This window comes from Vipera berus (genome assembly GCF_964194415.1).
Source record: "Vipera berus genome assembly, chromosome: 6".
Classification (NCBI taxonomy): domain Eukaryota; kingdom Metazoa; phylum Chordata; class Lepidosauria; order Squamata; family Viperidae; genus Vipera; species Vipera berus.
In genome coordinates, this window is record NC_138208.1 from 44897629 (window position 1) to 44919704 (window position 22076).

Genomic DNA, 22076 nt, shown 5'->3' on the forward strand with positions numbered 1-22076 from the left:
ATAATTGAAGGGGAAAAAAACAGTGATTCAGGGAAGGGATGGCATAAAAGCTAATATGAAATAATCAAAGTAATACAAGAGAGCCATTTTGTTTTAATTTATATGAAACAAAGGATTTATCTTCCAAAGAAATGCAAGCTTCAAAGGAAATAGGTTTTTATATGAGCATAAAAAAGGCTGAAAGGTTACTTTCTTTCACCCTGACTATACTGCTCTGTTGATACCATGCCCTTTGAATTTTTTTAAAAAAATCCATCTTAAAGCCTATCTTGAGCTACCATCGCTCGTTTAATTGTATTCACTTATTGTTAGAACTGTATTTGGGGGAATCCAGAGCTGAGTGCTGACACTTCAAGCTACTGTAAATTTCAGTAACAGGTGATGTATCTTTTTAAACATACATTGTGAAATATACACAGCAATTGTAGCAGTTAGCTGAATTCATAGGGTAGGAGGTTTATAAAGTGGCCAGTTCCTATAATAGACTGAGTACCTTTATTGTTTTTCATCTGTAACTACCAATGATACTCAACTTTATCATTCGTAGTTACAGATGAAGAATGCTCATTCTCTGTAGGCCCCTTTCATTCATCTGCTTTGTTAAAAACGATGGCTCTATTTCCATTTCATGTAATGATTATTGATTATGGGCCATCAAGTCACTGTCAATTCTTAAGAATCAGATTTTCCCCGGGAGGGTCTGTTCCATAACAGGCCCTTTTAAGTATTTGGTCCACGGTAGGCACAACATTGCTGTAAGTGAGTCCATCTCCTCTGCTACTGCTTTTCCTCTGGTCTTTCATTCCGCTTTTCCCAGATTAGAGCCTTTGCTACAGAGCTGGATCTTCGCTTAACGTGTCTCTGGAGCGGGATAACTTGAGCCTGTCCATTTGTGCCCGCTGATAAATGGGGGTCCGGTGATTTATGACTCCGTTCCTCTTGCAAGCAGCCCAAATGGGCAGGCATAAACTCGTCGACGTCTAGTACATTTGTTCTGATCTCTTCTGCGGATTCGGGTGTGAGGCAGAGGCAGCTCAGCCGGCAGGCGGGAAAATATATATATATATATATATATAACGCGCGTCTCTCAGAGGCTTAGCCCGCCCCGCTTCCTTCACTCCAAAACAGCCGCGCTGCCGGCGGGCACGTGCAGCCCCGCTTTTCCAGCTCTCACGTGGCGGCGGCCCTGCCCCATTCGGGGTTGCGGGACCCTCCCTTTCGCGGCTCCTGACCCAAACAAGCAATCAAGTGCTTCTTCCGGAGCTTAAATCGCCGGGGCAGATAATCCTGAGCCAAGCTGTTCTCTTGGCGGACGTCGGAAGCCTTGGCCGGAGAGTCGCGCCCCGCCAGCGGATCCCTCGGCTCACCCTCTCGGCTTCGTCAATGGCTTGCCCCACGAGGCGATCAGTGGGAGGGAGCAGAAGATCAAGGTCGGAGCCCGCTCAGCCCCGCGCCTCGGCTAAGAAGCTTACCTCGTGGCAGATGTCGACAGGCTCCCGGCCAGCTCCGATCACTCGGTGGGAGGAGAGGGAGGCCGAGAGCCGGAAAGCCCCCTTGCCTCGCTAGGAAGGAGGTGCAGCCAGGGGCCGTTTCCTTGGCGATTCGCACCCTGCCTTGACTTTTTCTCTCCCCACCCTCCCGCCCGCCCGCCTCGCAAAGCGGATCTGCGCGCCAGCTGCTGGCTGGCATCGCTTCCCGGGCCGCCTTCCAGCCGGAGCGAGCCCTGCAGGTGGGATCGGCCACTGACGAGTGGCCGGAGTTTCTTCCACGGGCGCTCCAGCTCTTTCCTTCCTCTGCTGGTTTTCCTCTGTCTCCCGGTGGGCGGAAAGCCACCTCCAGCATTGCTGCTCTTGCTTTCAGTCTCTCTCGCCCTCCCCAATCACGCCCCCCCTCCCCGCTCGGCTGCTTTCCATGCGCTTAGGCGGGGCGATGGCCAAGATCCGAGTGTCTTACGAATACACCGAAGCTGAAGACAAAACCATCCGGCTGGGCTTGTTCCTCATCGTTTCTGCTATCTTGTCACTTTTCATCTTGGGTTTCTGTTGGCTCAACCCGGCCCTGCAGGACTTGCAAGGCAAGGCGGCGAACTGCACCGTGCTGTCGGTGCAACGGATCAGCGAGGTTTTCGAGTGCACGTTCACGTGTGGCGCCGACTGCAAGGGCACCTCCCTGTACCCCTGCCTCCAGATCTACGTCAACAACTCCGAATCCAACGGCCGGGCGCTCCTGCACCCGGACGAGCATCAGCTCCTCACCAACCCAAAGGTAAAAAAAGCACCGGCCGGTTTCCGGGCAAATGTCAGGGGATGCCACTTTATTTTTAGGGCAGCTCAGAACCGGGGTTAGGGAAGCAGGGCTGGAGAGAAAACGGGCGAAATTTCTGCTGGAAAGCTGATCTTGGGCAAAGGTCGGAATGAAAGACCTGGCGCTATTTGGGAGGCAGACAGCTCGGCCCGCCAAGGTATCTGAGGGTGCAGAAGCTGCCAGGATGGTATCTATGGACCCTGTATAGGAGGGCTGGACTGTTGGACTCAGGTGGAGCGTCCTTTAGTTCAGAGGAGCCAACTCCTGGCACCGAACCCTCGAATTTAGGAACTCTCGCTAGAATAGGTGATGAACCACTTTTAGCTCTGTAGTGAAGGCTGAGCAGAGCCCAGATTCAAAGGGGTTACTTTGGGATTATAACTGACTGTAACCAGGAATAAAGACAAACTGTTACTATATGCAGCTGGAATGGTGTTAATAGGCCAGGTCACTGCTTATGACATCACAGAAAATCAGTTCAAGTTAATAAAGTTCATTTGGGCACCAAGTGTCAGAACTTAACCTTCCTCCCTTGCCATTTACCTTTCTTCCAGCCTTTGGATAAGCACTCCTCCGGTTAGGAGAGGCAGCAAGCAAAGGGGAAGTAGAGGCTCTTTTTACTCTCCAAACAAATCTGTGCTTCTCTTCTTATCCACTGTGCAGTCCCCCTTCTGACATCACTGGCATGATCTTGGGATCTGACACAAGGATTTAGGTTGGACATGGCTTGTAGAGAGGAAAGCCAGTTTAAAAGATCTGGACTCATTCATTTCTCAAAGCAGAATGCAGAGGACAATGATAGAGAATCTGCAGCAGACTACAATGGCATTACACTAGCCCCATCCACTATCCTATGTACTGTGGCTTGTTGCTACTTAAGGGGAGAAGTCCTTAAGTAGCAACAAGCTACTTCAATCTACGTCATCATGAGAACTGAGACTTGCCTGCCTCAGATATGATTTGCAGACACAACAAAGCTACCAAAACAAATTGTTGGGGCATATCTGTGAGGAGAAAGTGGGGAAAATCTCTTAGATTAACTATTCTCCAAGAGCATCTGTTGCTTGCTAACTGCCATTCTCCTCAGGCTATAATGCATGGAACAATCTAGAAATGAGAAACTGAAAAGTGTGTTCCTTGTTACAAGAAAGAGGATGTCCCATCAGTCACAGGGTGATTGATCATAAAAGAGAAGAAACTATCCCATCCAAATAGGATATGTTGATTTGCCTAGAACTCAGGCATTCACAAAATGCTGCAATAAAAAATACAAATTTATTTACTTATACATATATTTACTCTAAATTAAGTAAAGAGAAAATAATAGGCTTTGTCCAAGGGTAGGTATCCTGTAACTGAGGGCTTTTGGTCTCATTCTGTCATCACTGCCAAGAATCATTAGCATAATTTTGAGGCAGGAATCCCATGAACTTTCCTAAAAGTGGATAGAAATGATTAATCACCATACACTCCTATTGGTAGAAGAAAGTATTTTGGCTTGCAAGAGATGCTTTATTAAGCTATCTAATTTTGAACTGAACAAAATGAACATGTTTGGGCAAAACTGGTTATTTTTTGTGATATACTACCCAAATGGGCCCAAGTTGATTGCTATTAATTTTACTGTTAGTGGAGAATCAAGCAGGTCGCATGGGCATGACCAAGTCTACACCTTCTCTATTTTACTAAAAAGAATTACGTGAAAGTATTGACTCTTCAAGACTGTGACTTGGAATTTAAAGGAGGAAAAGCATGAATGTATGAATACAAGGAAAGAAAGGAAGACAGATATGTTGCCTGTAATTAAGATCAAGGGAAGGATATAATAGGTCTGAATGAAGGTGGTTTAATTTTTTGGAATAGACTAGTAATGGTAAAGTTTTAGTTATAAATGAAAGGGCTGAATTATACGCTGTAAATTATGAATTGGTGTCATCTAGATTGTTGTCTAAATTCTTACCTTGGTTACAAATGCATGTTGTGCCTCAGGGAATGATATCAATAGAAGAAACAAATTAATTTTGGCAAACAGTCTGTAGTCAGGGAAAACCTTTTTTCTGGCAGGTGACATGAGAAGAACAAGACAGGAAAGTGCAGAAAAGAATGAATTGTGAGTATAATTTATTTGATTGTTTATGTTGTAAGATTAAGAGGAATAGTGAAGAGTATAGTGATGATGAGAGGGTTTGAATGGAGGACAGTGTATTATTTTGAAGTGTCAAGAGTAAGTCTAGGAAAAAATGGACATCAAAGGAATGGAAAGTAGAGAAAAGTACTAGAGAATGAAAACTAGGGATGCCTGCTGAGCATGATTATGGTAGCATATTATAAAGGTCCCACAGACACTGTTGAATTGGGTATTCTTACAATTATAACTAATAAAATAACTAAATAATACATGTGTGATAATAAATAGAATGCTTAGTGAATGGTACCATACTAAATAGGGAGTAAGACAGGGATGTGTGGTTTTCAGAATCATGTATAGGAAATTATTGATAATTAGGAGTGTTTGTTAATAAGGTGAAAATGAAAAAAAATTAGAGGTATAAATACTGATGGAAAGATGGTGGATAGTCTTCAAGATGCTCAAATAAGTTTTATTTTGATGTCTTACATGGTTGCCCTTTTTTCAAGGACTTAATTTCTTCTTCTGCCTGGTACAACAGAATCATCTCAAGACCACATAACAAAATTCTACATAAAGTCTACTTTTAGCAAAATATTTTTGTCTAAGAATTATGTTGTGCTGGTAGTTTAAATCCAATTCACATGGACACTTTTACCTTTGATATTATTTAACAAATAATAATCTTAAATTTCTTCTAGCAAAGTTGTTCTTTTCTGATCTATAGCAGAGGAAGAAAAGATTATTTTGTGTTTTAGATATTTCTGTGCTAGAGATAACGCTTTTTTCTTCCTGTGCCTGGTGAAGTTCTTTATGTTGCCAAGTTAAATATGTAAAATCTGAAAGGCTCAAAAATATGTTGTATTATGAGTTAAAGCTTGAGAGATGAGAACTGAAGGTCAAGGCTTCCTTTTGCATTATGAAAAAGGATCCCAAACAAAAAGAATGGAAAAGTTAACAAGTGCCTCTTGGAACTCATTCCTTAGAATTACATTTATCAAGTAGTTCTGGCCGCCAAATAGTGGCTTAAGAGGTGCATGAGTTGATTTTGAAGTTTTAAGAAAAAAGGCAAGGAATAAAAGGTTTCAAAAGGCAGCACTGATAGAAAATAAACTGTAAGAGTTTTCACATGCATGAACAAAGCAATATCTGCTAAAAAAAGAGATGAGCAATTCCTAGCCATATGAGACCCTAAAATTCTCTAGTGCAAATCTAAGCAATTCCCATTGTGTTCACCCAGTTTTTGGCAAGGACTTGGAGGTATTGAAAGGCTTCTTTAAAAACTTATATCTATATTTTAAAGTGTGCATAGCTGTTCCTCCCTTCCTGTATTTGGAGGAAAGGATTTTAAAAAGATTCTTTGAAACTGCCTTGTCCACTTTTCTGTTCCATTTGTTTCTACTTATTGAGTTCACCTCAAAAACAAAGGCATCCAAAGGCCAGGTGCAACCCTTAAACTGAAAATAGTTACCTTTTCCTGTGTTACACAGAAATAGTCGTCCTGTTGGCTTGTGCTGCGCTAATTAATTGGATGAGGCTAACTATAGAATAGAGGCTATATTTGTTTAAATAAAGGTCAAATAAAGGTCAAATAAAGGTCTAATTTAATTAGACAAAACCTAGAAAAAATAACTGCTAGATATATATTCTGATTATTATTTTGTAATCATGTTGTTATCTGTATACTCCCTTCTGTTATTTCCACATATGAAAGCTTAGGATTGCAGTCTAAACTCAAAATAATATATAACCCAAAGCTATAGTATTGCTTTTGTTTCACATTGGAAGTTTCTATTGAGGTGGTTAGGTTACTATTTTTCATGAATGTGTTAATAAGTACATACACTATTAGTTAACTTTTAATGATGGCAAGGAATAACAAATTCCCCCCCCCCCCAGATGTACAGTATATTTCTGGGGACAATCTAGTCACGTCCATATAAGAATTTGTTTCAGGGGCTAGAATAAGCCTCACATCACAGCATGTAACACTGAATTGTGGAGGGGCAAATAGTTCCAAGTTCTGGAGGATTTGATGCTTTGTCAGAATTCTTTCATATAGAACTTTTCACATATAGTCAGCCTATATTGAAAGTTATTAGAATTATAGCTTTGTTGACTATCAGAAACAACTTTGGGCTACTAAACCAGATATAATAACTGTAACCTTGATCATTCTGCTTCCTAAACAAGGATGCATTCCAGTTGGTCACTATAACTGTCCACTGAAAGGTACTGTGTTTGAAATGCTAGTGGTATCGGTAATGTGAACTTTATTTCATAGTTAGATGCATAATAGTTCATTTATTCATTAAAAATTCGCTCACTTTTCATTGTGTAAAAACAAATCCCAAGGTGAGATTCATTTACACTTGCAAGTCAAGTGAGAGACATGCATATGTGAATCAGCTACCCATTTCTCTAAATATGCCATTAATCATCAGTAATGTTTTCTCTAATCTGATTTTCTCCAAATATGTTCAGCTCACATAGTGCGGGATTAGGGAAAATGGAAGGCCACTAATCTAGTAGGTCAGTGTTTCTCAACCTTGGCAACTTTACGATGTATGGACTTCAATTCCCAGAATTTCCCAGCCAGCAACGTGAAATTCTGGGAGTTGAAGTCCACACATGGTAAAGTTGCCAAGGTTGAGAAGTACTGTAGTATGTTATTCAGCTGGATAGATTTTTTTTAAAAAATGAATGATTTGAATTGTTATTGGTATCTTTATCTGACAACTTAAAAATGTACTAAAATTATTCTCACCCTTTATTCTTCAGTGGAGTTATCTACCATCTCTTAAATTAATACTGTAGCACAATGTGTACCTACACAGAACACCAAATTAACTGCTTTTTGAAATCTTTCCAAAACACTGCTTGGAGCAATAAAAATATCTTCCAGTTTCTATAGTATCATAGTCTGATTCAACATCATAACTCTAGTCATATAGTCCTGCAAGCATCACAGAATTATAGTCTTATTTCCTGAGCTTTGCATCATTGGACTCTTGTCATTGGTACAAAGTCCTCAATATATATTACTTGTTAAAAAAATAAGCTACATAGTATAGAATACATTTCCTAAAAGAGGGTTTTTTTAATAAAAAAATCAATAGGATTAAAGAAGCTTCAGTTCTGAAGAGAAATTAAAATAACCATTGTGACTTTCGCATATGAATATGCCTGAGATGCACAGGTTTGAAGTCTTGGGAAGTACAAGGGTAAAATTCAAAAAGGGTTGAACATCTTTTGCTTTTGCATTGATTTTCATTTTTATTGTTTTCATTTACTGTAAAATATTTCACCTTTCTGGGTTGGGGGAAGAACCTCCAGTTTTACAGGGGAAGACACATTCATCAAAGTAGAGAATGTTTTGGTATAGTGCTTAATATATAATATGGTATAAGCACTACAAATGTTTATCAGCACTGAATCCTGGTCCATGTGGTTACAGTCAACTGGGCATTGGTTTTGCTAAACAGCCACAGGTGCTATCTCCAAAAGAGCACAAAATGTATTTTTATTCCATTGAGAGTTGGAGTGGAAGTGTGGGGACCAGAGAAAGAAGCTTCCAGGCAGCTGTCTGCTATGAAATTATGTAGTATTTCACTGCCTTGTCTATCTGTGACTTTGTGTGCTGTTTCCAGAATGTTCAATCTCCTGAGTGGTAAGAATCTCAACCTGAAAAATAGAAAGGAAGAGACATTCTGGAGTGCTCTTTGCTGATGAGCTCCTGAAAAACCTCTGCGTTCTATTTTTATTTGGATTACTCATCTTTATCAGTAATTCTCAATGATGAGACAGTGAAGTTCTTAGAGAAATTATTGTGATAATTATAATTAATGGTGAGCTAACAGATAAGCTGAGTATTAAATCTATAGGTTTGTGCCATGTGTGGTTTGTTTTTTGCATCGCCATCCCAACTTTCTATTTCTTAGGCACACTGAGAGATGGTGACTATCCCAAAATGGTAGCAGATTGGTTTCCTAGTCTTAGCCCCTCAGGGCTGCTAATTTCCTGTTTGTCTCAGTCAGAAAATAGCCAGAATGATAATGCCAGACTTCACTGTGTTGCTTGATTATATTTCATAAGATAACGGTTAGATTTAATGCACATTCTGGATCTGGATCTGGATCTAATTTTGATTAGAAATAAAAATGGCATCATTTATATTTATATATTTGTAACAGCTAGAGATAAGGGATGCAGTGGCTCAGTGGGTTAGGACGCTGAGCTTGTTGATCAGAAGGTCGGCAGTTTGGCGGGTCGAATCCCAAGTGCCGCGTAACAGAGTGAGCGCCTGTTAGTTGTCCCAGCTTCTGCCAACCTAGCAGTTCGAAAGCACGTAAAAATGCAAGTGGAAAAATAGGGACCACTACGGTGGGAAGGTAACAGCGTTCCATGCGCCTTTGGCATCTAGTCATGCCGGCCACATGACCACGGAGATGTCCTCGGACAAGCGCTGGCTCTTCGGCTTTGAAACAGAGATGAGCACCGGCCCCTAGAGTTGGAAACAACTAGCACACATGTGCGGGGGAACCTTTACCTTTACCTTTTTAACAGCTAGAGACTGAGCCTGTAGGTTGAAAGATTGTGGGGCTCAACCTTCCTCTCTCAGAAATCCACTATGTTTCACATTACCAGGATTACTTTCCTCCTTTAAGTGCAGCTTCTTGATAATTACTGTAGCAACCACCTATATGTTTAGGGGATGGCTTTATCTTCTAATCTCTTCTTAATCCTAAAATACAGGACAAATAGGGATCCCTGAACACATACTAGTTAATAGACCAGGAATAATAATGATAGTAATGATTGTGTTAATAATAATGAAAAAGGAAATTGAAATCTGTAGCTTCTTTGTACCTCTGAGCCAGGTGACCACAGAAAACTGTTTCCCCTTCCTTTTTGTGGATGGAGGCAGAAAAGCACATGGTAAAATAAAAAAAATGTATTAAAATAAAAATAAGAACAATAGAAAACATCTTATAATCTTAGGTAGTCAAACTATCAAAACCTTCACAAGCAAGTAAATAAGGCGCCGAGCAGCATAAAATCACATCAGTCTCCAATAAAAAGAAGCAAGAAGACTGGTCACAGATCCACAGGAAAATTTTTAGCTCAAAGCTTGAAGTAGAATTTAACCCAAAACTGGAGTTTGAACTGCATTTCGACAAAAAAAGTAACTAGAGACGGTTACCAGAGTCATCAAGATGCCAGAGATAATAAATCTGTTTAAAACAAAAACAAACCAACAATTCTGATTACAAGTCCTCTACTGGAAATCTTTGCCTTTGAAGCAAAAGAGTTCTCCAGCACTCTTTTTCTTGAAACATTTGTTCTTCCTAACCAATAGGAAGGCTGATTTACATATTGTCAGGCATGACTCACTGAGAAACAATGATGTTCCTGTTTGGGAAGATTTGTGTATCTGGAGAATGAATTGTTGGAGGGGAAAGAAAGCCTGTCTCTGGGATTGCCTACCTGAGGCAGATTCTGGACTGAATGGGAAGCTTCCCTAGTGAATACAATATTATTTTATATCAGCCATGTAGGGAAATGCTAGCAAAGCCTATTCATCAAATGTACAGGTAGCCCTCAACTTACAACAGTTTGCTTAGTGACTGTTTGAAGTTACAGCAGCAGTGAAAAAAGTGATTTATGACCATTTTTCACACTTATGACCATTGCAGCATCCCCATGGCCATGTGATTTACATTCAGGTGCTTGGCAACTGACTCACATTTATGACGGTTGCAATGTCTGGGGGTCACCTTTTGTGACCTTCTGACAAGCAAAGTCAATGGGGAAACAGATTCATTTAACAACCATGTTACTAATTAACTGCAGTGATTCACTTAACAACTGTGGCAAGAAAAGCCATAAAATAGGACAAAACTCACTTAACAAATTTCTCACTTAGCAACATAAATTTTGGGTTCAGTTGTGGTCGTAAGTTGAAGACTACATGTATTGCATACACTCAAGACACAACATAGTACGGGAAGTAACTACTAAGCTTTTGTCCTTATTTTTATGAGTTTCTCATAAAAATTCTGTTTGTGCCTAGAAAGGCTTTAGTTTCACTAGTGGAGCTCTTCTTATGTTCTTTACAGATTTATTCTATTGTGTCACACCCTTTTTTATGTAACTGGAGGCTGGAGATGTGCACAGGGAGAGATGGAGAAAATTCAGTTCCTTTCAATAGGAGAATTTCAGTATTCAGTGACCATTCTCGAGTAGTAATATTCACAACACCAGTATTCATTTAAATCTCTCACTTGTCTTTTGCTGAATTTCTGAGCCATATGGTTTAAATTTAATTATGAAAACTGTTAAGGAAGAGCCAAGTTAAAATGCTGCATACTAAAAAGATACCATTTAATGACCTTTTATTTCCACAGTGTTCATACATCCCCCCCTGTGAACGGGAAAATGAGAAGAACTCTGATATTGTAATGCACTGGCAGGTTTATTGGGAAGATGAAGTAGGTTCTCAGCCTTTCACTTGCTACTTTAATCAGCACCTCAGGTAAGTATTATCGCACATCTATGAGTTCATTTTTAAGGGACGCGGTGGCTCAGTGGGTTAGGACGCTGAGCTTGTCGATCAGAAGGTCGGCAGTTTGGCGGGTCAAATCCCGAGTGCCGTGTAACAGAGTGAGCGCCTGTTACTCGTCCCAGCTTCTGCCAACCTAGCAGTTCGAAAGCACGTAAAAATGCAAATAGAAAAATAGGGACCACTCCAGTGGGAAGGTAACAGCGTTCCGTGCGCCTTTGGCGTCTAGTCATGCCGGCCACATGACCACGGAGACGTCATCGGACAAGCGCTGGCTCTTCGGCTTTGAAACGGAGATGAGCACCGGCCCCTAGAGTTGGAAACGACTAGCACGCATGTGCGGGGGAACCTTTACCTTTACCTATGAGTTCATTTGTATATATTATCTCCACTCTCACTGTCTTTTTGGTACCTTTGCTTGTTGTGCACAAAATTTGAAGATAGAGTTGAGCTAAATCAGGGATCAGGTCTAAATACAACCTTGTCTCCTTGGAAGTCAAACTGATAAATTTTGCATAGATGAAGGTTTATTCCTGGTTGCTATCCTGAGTGTAGGACATTCTCCCCCCCCCCCGTATAAAATTTGATTGGCTCCTGACCTTTGAGAACAGAACTTTGTAGTAAAAACAAACAAATAACCATTTGTCTTCCAGACTTATTAAAATACTTCTACTAGTAGCAACAATAATGAAAACAGGAAAGTTCTTATATTCCTTATTGGCCAGGAAGTTATAATGAAGAGCAGAATGTTGCTAATGTAAAACAAAGATGACAAACAGAACAGAACAGAATAACAGAGTTAGAAGGGACCTTGGGGGTTTTCTAGTCCAACCACCTGCTCGAGCAGGAGACCCTATACAGGTAGTCTTCAACTTACAACAGTTCGTTTAGTGACTGTTCGAAGTTACAACAGCTCTGAAAAAAGTGACTTATGACCATTTTTCACACTTATGACAGTTGCAGCATCCCCATAGTCACATAATCAAAATTCAGATGCTTGGCATCTGAATCATATTCATGTCGGTTGCAGTGTGCCGGGGTCATGTGACCATCGTTTGCAATTTTCTGATAAGCAAAGTCAATGAGGAAGCCAAATTCACCTAACCGTGTTACTAATTTAACAATTGCAGTGATTCACTTTGGAACCGTGGCAAGAAACGTCATAAAATGGTGCAAAACGTAACTTAACAAATATTTTACTTAGCAATAGAAATTTTGGGCTCAGTTGTGGTCATACATTGAGGACTACCTATACCATTTTTTTTGCAGCTGACTATTGTGCAATTATAGGTCCTAGCCACAGGGCTTAAGGAGGGGGTCCAAACCATAATCTTAGCTGATTACAGCATACACTCCTTGGAATAAGTATACCATTCATCTGGAATAAATAGTAAATCCCTAGGATGAAATTTAGATTAAGATTCATGGTCTTCTGACTCCAACTAAGAGTATAAACATACCGTGGAAACATCAGGCAGAATACAAAATTAATAAATCATGATCGTCATTATCATCATCTATGCTGTTTTCTCATAACATTGCTTTCATCGTTTGAAGATTTTGGAAAAATCCGGCAACTCACCAGGAATTGATGAAGGTGTTTCTGCTCATCTTGAATAACACAAAGACAGTAACCTTTTTACAGGCATAAATGTGGCTAATTCATTCTTCTCAATATTTTGTTAGCTTTTGTCTTTCCTGGTTTTAACTTTAGGTAAAGATTTGTAATGTTAAAAAAGGGAGGAAACATCCTGCTGCTGGGTAAAACATCAACTTCTAACCAACACTTTATTTATTTAGAAAGTTCCTGTGCTCCAATTAGACTTTCCCAGAATAAAATGGTCAACTGCAAGTCTGGAAAGAGGAAATGCAGAACAAAGGAGAAATGTTTGAGTTTCCTCCTTTAAAATGTCTGCATTTCTGTAAATGGGTTTGCCATCTGCACTGCTGCTCCTGAAGTGATGACCTGGGATGGGAATGGTGGAGGAAGTGTCCATGAAGAAGAGGAAGAATCTAGAGAGGGTTGATAAGTGCAGGGTGCACCATATGCACAAGAGACTGTTGACAGCAGATAGGTGAGAGGGGCTTGACTGAAGAATATGCAAAGGAGACGTCCAGAGAACGCCAAATGAATATTTGGAAAGAAATCATTGTAAGGAGCTTGGCTGTGGCTGCAGTAATAGCATCTGGAAAATGTGGTAGCCAAAGAGACTCAGTTACAGCATTAGAAGCAGCAAGCGAGAGTTAGATGATTCTAGAATTGGTGCCGCATTATGACTGCTTCAATTTGCAGAAGTGCAACTATTAATTGACTTCATGAGTCAACTGGTCCTCCAGTTGCTCTGAAAATTGAAAAAAAAAATCGACTGTGTATTAAAAGGACCTGACGTGGCTTACTCTTTTGTGTTACATTGTTCAAACATTGGTTTGGGACCATTCGGAGACAGAAGAGACATGAGAGAATGACCCTCTTGTGATATCCAGATAATAGAATTACAGCGCCACCTAAAAGGAACCATATGCTGCGAAGTAGGAAGTTAAAATTCTGAGTCTAATTGTGGGTTCAGTAATTTGCGGTGGTAATGGATCATCATCTGTTGATTTGGTTTCAGAAGCTTTTTGAACACTGTCTGAAAAACTGTAGAATGGCCAACAGGATTTGGTGCAGCCGTTTGGTGACGTTTTAGAAAGCCTCAGAAACATTGTGACAGTGCTGTTCGAAGAATCGTGTGAGCAGCCTTGGGAAGAAGGCCTAACCTGGCCAGCATCTGCCTTACATAGGGTTAGGCTGGGTACATCTCATCAGCAATAGGAGAAAGATAGCAAAAGTCATTTGGGGCAGCAATGCTGATAGGCAGCAAGGCAGCAGGGTGAGTGGAATGTAGGGCAGCAAGGGTAAGAAGGGATGGTTGGGGTTTTGTGCTATGCTTATCATAGATGAGGCTTGAGGTGATACTGCTCAGTGGCACTGGGGCTGAAGTAGAAGCCTGGGGGTTGATGGTGGCTGGATGAAATTACTGAAAGCTTTGGGCCTCTCCTTCAGCTCCAGCACTGCCACTGCTGCTGAGGAGTGCCACACTGCAGGATAATAGAAGGATGGGGTGGGGGGCAGTTGAAGAGCCCTGGCAGTTGTAAGTGTGAGCAGGCTGCCAAGTGCCTGAATTTTGATCATGTGACTATGGGGGCATTGCAAGAGCTGTAACTTCAAGGACCAGGCATAAATACCATTCATTCATTGCCGCTGCAACTTCATATGGTTGCTGAACAAATTGGGTCATAACTCCAGGACAACCTGTAATGGTACTCCCTGTGACTTCTTATGGAAGTGACAGTTGGACTTTGAAGAAGCAGGATAGGAAGAATATTGCATTGGAGAAGACTCCTGAGAATACCAAGGACAGCCAAGAAATCAAACAAATGGATCATCTAGCAAATCAACCGAGAATTGTCACTCAAGGCTCAAATTATCCTGCTTTGAACATGATTTCCTAGAGAAAGCTGTAATGCTGGGAAAGATGGAAGGAAAGAGAAGAAGAGGATGGCTAGCAGCAAGGAGGAAGAACTCAGTTACAGTGAGTATGCAACGTTGGAAAACCTGAAATATCAGATTAGGAATAGACCACCACAGTAAAACTCTATTTGGTTGTTAAGAATCAATGCTGACTTGATGGCACCTAATCAATCAATCAATCAGAAGAGCTGAACTTTATGAAACTTTATTCTTTTTAATAACATTTGCTAGTCAGAAAAGGTATTACCAGAGTCTTGATTTTTGCCACTACAGACTAACATAGGTGGCCTCCCACTGGCTAGCTCTTTTGTGACAGTGCCTACAACATAATCTCAACATGCAAACTAGGCCCACTGTTGCTTTCCTACTCCTATCCTGAGACTGAGACTCACAAAGAGATCCAGGAGAACCTTTCACATGACCAAAACCTCCATTGTGCCTGGGTCATAAGATCTGCCAAATAATAACATTATTTCAGCTCTTCTTGTTTGGATTTAGCTTTTTCCTGAAATAATTCTCAGTATACAGTACACTTTGATGCTTTTATATTGATTTATCTGTTTCTCCAAAAAAACTCCTGAACCCCTTCAGGAATATTCCTTTTCAAAAGCAACAGCCAACAAGAATGCAATGCTGAGAGATGATCTGCAACAAATACTTGGCTGTAGAGCTGGCTTATTGCCTTGGTCTTAATTACTTTGTGATCTCAATGTTGGAATTGATTGCATAGGCTTCCGGTTAGTTCAGCCTTGAACCCCTTGAACTAAACTCATGAACTAAATTCTGCTGGCAATGACATTTTAGCCTTTTGCCTCTGGCATGTTTCCCTTTACTAAACAATAACTTATAAAAGGGAAGCAGGAGAAAATTCATAATTGAAAATATGCTAGACATAGTTGAGTTGGAAAGTTAAACTGTCTTTGGGGAGTTAGTGGGTGGCAAATACAGCCTCATCAGATTGTCAGGAAATAGTCATTTTGTGACTGACCATTTTTGCAACTATTCTGTGGATGGGCAACCAGACTATAAGTACACTCACAGCAGATGCAGAATTCAGCAGCAACCCTATAGTTCAAAAAGATTGGAGACTTCACCATAGGTAGCACGGCCTCTTGGCACAGATTTCATAGGAGGAGGGAGAACTCTTCACAGAGACTTTTGTTGTTAGTTGCGAAGTCGTGTCCAACCCATCGCGACCCTATGGACAATGTTCCTCCAGGCCTTCCTGTCCTCTACCATCTTCTGGAGTCCATCTAGGCTCACGCCTACTGCTTCAGTGACTCCATCCAGCCACCTCATTCTCTGTCGTCCCCTTCTTCTATTGCCCTCGATCTTTCCCAGCATTAGGCTCTTCTCCAGTGAGTCCTTCCTTCTCATTAGGTGGCCAAAGTATTTGAGTTTTAGCTTCAGGATCTGGCCTTCTAAAGAGCAGTCAGGGTTGATCTCCTCTAGGACTGACCGGTTTGATCGCCTTGCAGTCCAAGGGACTCGCAGGAGTCTTCTCCAGCACCATAGTTCAAAGGCCTCAATTCTTTGGCGCTCAGCCTTTCTTATGGTCCAGCTTTCACTGCCATACATTGCAATCACAGAGACTTACTTACAATGAAATGTGTTCTCACCCTTACTGATACTCATGCCATACAGTATATATTTACCTCTGTATACATATAGACTTGTATTGTATCTCTCTATCTCATTCTCTGCAACAATATAGTTCGGCAGATATGTATCCCTTCACTCATTGTGCCAAATTAACTCTACTGTTTATTTTCCATTGTGACTTGGCAACTGTACCATGGCTGACTGATATCTTTTATTCTATGTCAGGATAAATGCTGTGTCCAAATATTTGTTTAGAGTTTACTAAATGAAAGAATGCAATAGATAATAACCATCTGCAGAGCACTATGTTGCTCTTCAGAGTCATCCATCTTACGATAATTGCTTTGTTGCAGCAAAGGAACCCTTTATAATAAGGGCTTTTAGAGAGTAGAACGTTCTACTTTTAGAGAATAGAACATCTGCCAACCTTTATTTTGTCATCTTAGTTGGCTGTTTTCTCTTTTGAGTTGCAACCAACTGCTGAATCCAAATGCAGACAGAGGGCCTCTGGTGAAAAGATCACAAAGCCTCTTTAACTTGGGTGTCTCTCTACATGTATTGTTGATTAAAGAAGTGAGCAGATTATAAAAGATAAACTGAAAGCAGCAAGATTAATATGCATTCCTTCCATCCTTAAGTCAACCAGGAAAGCTATATCAGCATAAATTGCATAGGTCTCTCAGTCAGTTGAGCTTCATGTGCCTCAGGAACAAGGCTGGCAAGTGATACTGACCTCACAGCTTTAACATGGAAATGTTTCAAAGCAGTGATTGGTTGATTCCTTGACTATTTTTTCTTTCATCTTGTATCCAGCACCATCTGCCACAAGAAAAACAACCATCAATTTGTCTTCGTAACATGGCAGGGCAGAGTTGAGGGTCCCTGGACATATACTTGAAATGGAAAGTTTAATTAACTATGTTCTGAGTGAATACAGAGCTACTGGAATTTTTGTCTGGGGAATGCTAGTCTTTCAGAAGATCGATATTCCCATGTCCAGAAATATTTGTCTAACAGGTTGGTGGGGTGGAAGAGGGAATGAGCTTACAGGAACAGCAGCAGAGCTCCCTCCTACTTTATCCCATGGCTCAACTATGCTCTATTGATTTGTTAGATATTAATAAAAACTACTGCTAGTGCTAAAAATAAATAACTATTGCTAGTGCTTGTACTATTTCCAGAAGAAATAGCCTGGCTAACAAGTTGGTGGGGTTAAGGAAGATACAGGATGGAGCAGGAGTAGGTTTGCAAGCACATAATCATAGCTTCCGTCAGCTTCATTTCGTGTACATACTTTGTTTGCCCGACAGTCAAGATTTTTATTGATTTACAAATTATAAGAATGTTACGAGCCCTTCTATTCTTGTTTTTGGAATTGCTTCCTGCTCTTCTAGCTCAGAAATATCCTTATGTCTTCTTGCATTCACTGCATGTTTAAGATCTCCCCATGGTTTTTCAATAATCTTCAGGTTTGTAGACTATGAAGGCAACTATAAATGATTTTCTTCCCCCCCCTAGAAGTACTTAATTTGGAAGCACGTTTCTGAAATATCCATCCTTTTTAGGATTCAGTTTCTAAACAGCTTAGAAATGTTTATTGTATTTAAGAAGTATATTGTATTTACCTTTGTACTTTGTTAGGAACTGTGCATACATGTTGCAATTTGCACTGTGTTCAGTGGGTGCTAGTTGGTATAATGCAGTGGAAGCTACTGCATATGTAGCAGTGATATTTCTGAAATAGTTTGCTTTTAATCTGTGTATGTGTAAAAGATAAGGAACTAAATTAAAAAAAACAAGTGAGCATTTTTATTTCATGAACTGTATACAATAGCAATAGCACTTAGACTTATAACCACTTCGTAGTGCTTTACAGCACTCTCTAAGTGGTTTATAGAGTCAACATATTGCCCCCAACAATCTGGATCCTCATTTTACTGACCTCAGAAGGTGGAAGGTAGAGTCAATCTTGAACCTATCAGGATTGAACTCCTGGCAGTGTGTAGACTCAGCCTGCAATACTGTGTTCTAACCACTGTACCACCAGGGCTCCAAAACATATCAATATATCCAGGGCTTTTTTTCTAAAAAAAAAATGGTGCCGGAACTCAGAGGTGCTGTCACTGGGAACGATGCCGGTGTCTGTAAGAACCCCCTCTTGCTATGGCGTCGCCACCTGTCCTTTGCACCCCCGCTCCTGTGGCTTGGAGCCAGAGGCCACGGGCATTCTCCTCCCCACATCCGCCGTGGGGATTCCCCTCCCTGCAGTTGCCACGCCGCAGCCCATGCTGAGCCCCCACCTGGAATTTCTCCGAACCCCGACCCAGAGCTATCTTCCTCGTGGCAGTGGTCTACGGCACTGAAGAGCTGACGGCCTCCAGCACCGTCCCTGACACCAGCTGAAGACACCCCAGCCACGGAGCGCTGCATCGGGCCACCCGGCATCTCCAGCGCCAAACAGCTGATGGCCTCTGGCCTCGGCACTCATTCACTTACTGCCCCGTCGCTTCCAAACACAGTAAGTGAGTGAGCAAGTGGTGTTTGGAAGCATTTAGAAGCGACGGGGCAGTGAGTGAGTGAATGAACAAATGGCATTTGGAAGCGTTTAGAAGCAACGGGGCAGTAAGTGAGTGTGTGAACGAGCAAATGGCGTTTGGAAGCGACAGGGCAGTAAGTGAGCGAGCGAGCTTTTGAAAGAGACGGAGTGAGTGGGGGAGAGACTGAACAAGGTGCCTTTGAAAGAGATGGAGGAGTGAGTGAGAGCGACTGGAGGCTTTTGTGAGCAAAGTGTAAGTGAGTGGGGGGCTTTTGCGAGCAAAGGGTGAGAGAAAAAGGGAAAAGTGAGGGGGAGGAGGGAGAAAAAAGGCACTGACTTCTGACTTCCTCTGTTGCAGGAGTAGAAGGAAGCATTAACATTGAACCTCAACTTTTTACTTTTCTATAACATTATAAACTAGCCATTTCTATAATAGCATTTTCAAAATAGAAGACATTATGGGTGAGTGTGTGAGTGAGAGAAAGAGATGAGATTCTTAACTGAAATGTACAGTCAACATTATCAGGAAGTACACAGAAGATTTATCCCTTTTCTCCCCAGTTTGTGATGCAGACTGAAAAAAAAATCCTATGTGTCGCTAAGAGGCTTACATATAAAAAAAGTTTCCATCAGAGCCTATAGGAAGTTTAAAAAAACATTTTAAGGTATTTTTATACAGTTCATAGCTGCAGAGAAGGCTTTCCAGCACAGTGATTCTAGGAAAATTAAGACATCCTGCTTACATAGACCTGTAATTAACAAACGAAGAGCTAAAGATACAGCTGTTTGGACTCATTTACAAGTAGTCCTTCATTTACGACCACAATTGAACCCAAAATTTCTGTTGCTAAGTGAAACATTTGTTAAGTGAGTTTTGCCCCATTTTACGACCTTTCTTGCCACATTTATTAAGTGAATCACTGCAGGTGTTAAGTTAGTAACACGGTTGTTAAATCAATCTGGCTTCCCCATTGACTGTGCTTGTCAGAAGGTCGCAAAAGATGATCACATGACCCAGGACACTGCAACGTCATAAATATGAGTCAGTTGCCAAGCATCTGAATTTTGATCAAGTAACCCTAGGGCTATTTCAATGGTCATAAGTGTGAAAAACGGTCATAAGTCTCTTTTTCAGTGCTATTGTAACTTCGAATGGTCACTAAATGAACTGTTGTAAGTCGAGGACTACCTGTATCATCAAGGGCACTGTTTTTTCAGAGTTTGTATCCAAACTTTGGAGCACCCTTTTGTTTGGAGGAATGGAGAATCACTAACAATTTTCAAGGTGGAAAATCTAATGCGTAAGGTAAAAATAAAATTGGCCAAGGGATATGGGTTAAAGTCCTTTGCTTGGAATGATGCTCACACACTTATTAAAGGATAAGTTGGGATGTGCAGAAAATTTGGTAGCATCTGAGAAACTTCTGGTAAACTTCTCATATTTTTTAAAATTTCTGTTTTTACTTTAGATTGTTTATCCCACCTTTATTACTGTTTTATTAATAACTCAAGATGGCCAACATATCTAATACTCCTTCCTCCTTCTATTTTTCCCACAACAACCTTGTGAGGTGGGTTGGACTGAAAGAGAGGGACTGGCCCAAAGTCACCCAGCTGACTGTTGTGTCTACGGAAGGACTAGAACTCACAGCCTCCTGGTGATTGGCTGAAAATCAGCCAGCCAGCTTTTATGCCTAAGGCGGGGCTAAAACTCACACTCTCTTAGTGATTGGCCCAAAGTCAGACAGCAGTCTCTGGCAGTTTTCCTTTTTTTCACAATACAATAGCCTCTCATTATAATAATTGAGAGTCAGGGTTGCTAGCAATTGTAAGGGCTGAAGTTAATTTAAAGGGATTTGATAAAGTAAATCATAGTCTCCTTTTTGATAAAGTGGAAAAAATGGGCTTAATAGCCCCACCGTGCATGGATTCACAGTTGACTTTAGAGTCATCCTGGTGAGATAGTCAGCATATAAATTTAATAAATAACATTTTTTTTCAAATGCCCCTATCAGGAATTGAATTTGAATGAAGTTTCAGATTCTGTGCTGATGGTACTAAGCTTCCAAAGATCTAGCATGGGATAAATGAATTCTTCCGAATAAAAATAACTTCCTGCCTTTTTCTAATCATCATTTCTTCCCTACAGCAATTTGAAAAGTAAAACAAAGTGAAACAAACCACTACTCCCTCCATGCAGGGAAAATTTCCTTGAGTCATACTTGGATATCCTATTTGCAAATAATATTTTACTTACCTAGTTGAGATGGTGTAGTTGGGGAGCAAGGAGGAGTGCAAAGTTCCTGCCTTCGCTGCAACTTGTCTGTGCAACATTTGCTGGCAGGGTCTTTTGGCAAGCTCAGCAGCAATTCCGATTGGCTTTTGAAAGCCAATAGCATAGCTGATTCAGGAATTCTGGGATTTGAAGTCCATGAGTCATAAAAGAGCAAAGCCTGCAATAGGCTTAAGCCAATAGCAGCACAGCTTGTGCAAAAGCTTTTTTTTTTCAAAAAAAAGGTGCTGGAATGCCGTTCTGAGTGTTCTATGAGAAAAAAAGCCCTGAATATATACAACAACATATCAAGATTAATTATATTTAATTTAGTTTCTTCCCCTCAAATCTGATTTTTGTAAAAAATTAGAGAAATCACAACAGTACATTGTTTCTGATGATGTTGGAAACAACATATATTTTATGGTTCATGGATGTTTGATTCTAACTCTCCACCAATAATTCTGCTGTCTTTCCTATTACAGACCAGATGATGTATTGCTACAACGTACACATGATGAATCTGTTCTTTTGCACTGCTTCCTTTGGCCAGTGGTCACATTCCTGGTTGGAGTCCTAATTGTGGTCTTGACCATCTGTGCAAAGAGCTTGGCTGTCAAGGCAGAAACTATGAAGAAGAGGAAACATTCCTAAATGAAGGACACTCTTCAAGAAAGGATGAGAGAATGCCAAATGTGACTGACTATCACTTCTCTGGTGTTCCCAGCAATGCCCATTCCCAGTGTACTGCCAACTGCTGGTCTTGCTGATGCCTAGGTGACCATGCTCTGACATGTTAACTAGTTGTTTCTGCCATTATGAAAGCAAGTGTGTCTCTTCCACTAAATGATCCTAAGATGTATCAAACCTTCATTCAAACTTAATGAAATCGAAGTATCTGATGGAGTGGAGGACAAAGTGTAAAAACCCAAATTGTGGTTGACTTCATCTTATTAAATTTATCTTTCTTAATGCTATTATTTAGTCTTGAATATTTATTACTTCCTTTCTCATAGACTGTATTACTCAAATATTAAAAAGTGGTTGTTTTTATTAACATGTGTCCTTCTTTTGTGGGAATGATTTGCTTTAAGGTCAAAGACGAAATACCACAAAATATCAGTTTTACTGAGTATTCTTAAAATTAACTATTTAAAACTC

At 40.7% G+C, this 22076-nt stretch overlaps 1 protein-coding gene across 1 annotated transcript; it reads left to right on the forward strand.

Annotated features, from left to right (window-relative positions):
* Nucleotides 1-1223: 1223 nt before the first annotated feature.
* On the forward strand, nt 1224-21857 carry KCNMB4 (potassium calcium-activated channel subfamily M regulatory beta subunit 4). The gene is made up of 3 exons (XM_081330351.1): nt 1224-2265; nt 10840-10967; nt 21401-21857. Exons 1-3 carry the CDS (start codon nt 1912-1914, stop codon nt 21567-21569), a joined length of 651 nt encoding a protein of 216 aa, XP_081186477.1. The 5' UTR covers nt 1224-1911; the 3' UTR covers nt 21570-21857.
* The last annotated feature ends 219 nt before the right edge of the window (nt 21858-22076 follow it).

Coding starts and splice junctions, on each gene's coding strand:
- KCNMB4 (XM_081330351.1), top strand. CDS start 1,912: ATGCGCTTAGGCGGGGCGATGGCCAAGATCCGAGTGTCTTACGAATAC. Junction 2,266..10,839: donor AGCTCCTCACCAACCCAAAG/GTAAAAAAAGCA, acceptor TTATTTCCACAG/TGTTCATACATCCCCCCCTG. Junction 10,968..21,400: donor TACTTTAATCAGCACCTCAG/GTAAGTATTATC, acceptor TTCCTATTACAG/ACCAGATGATGTATTGCTAC.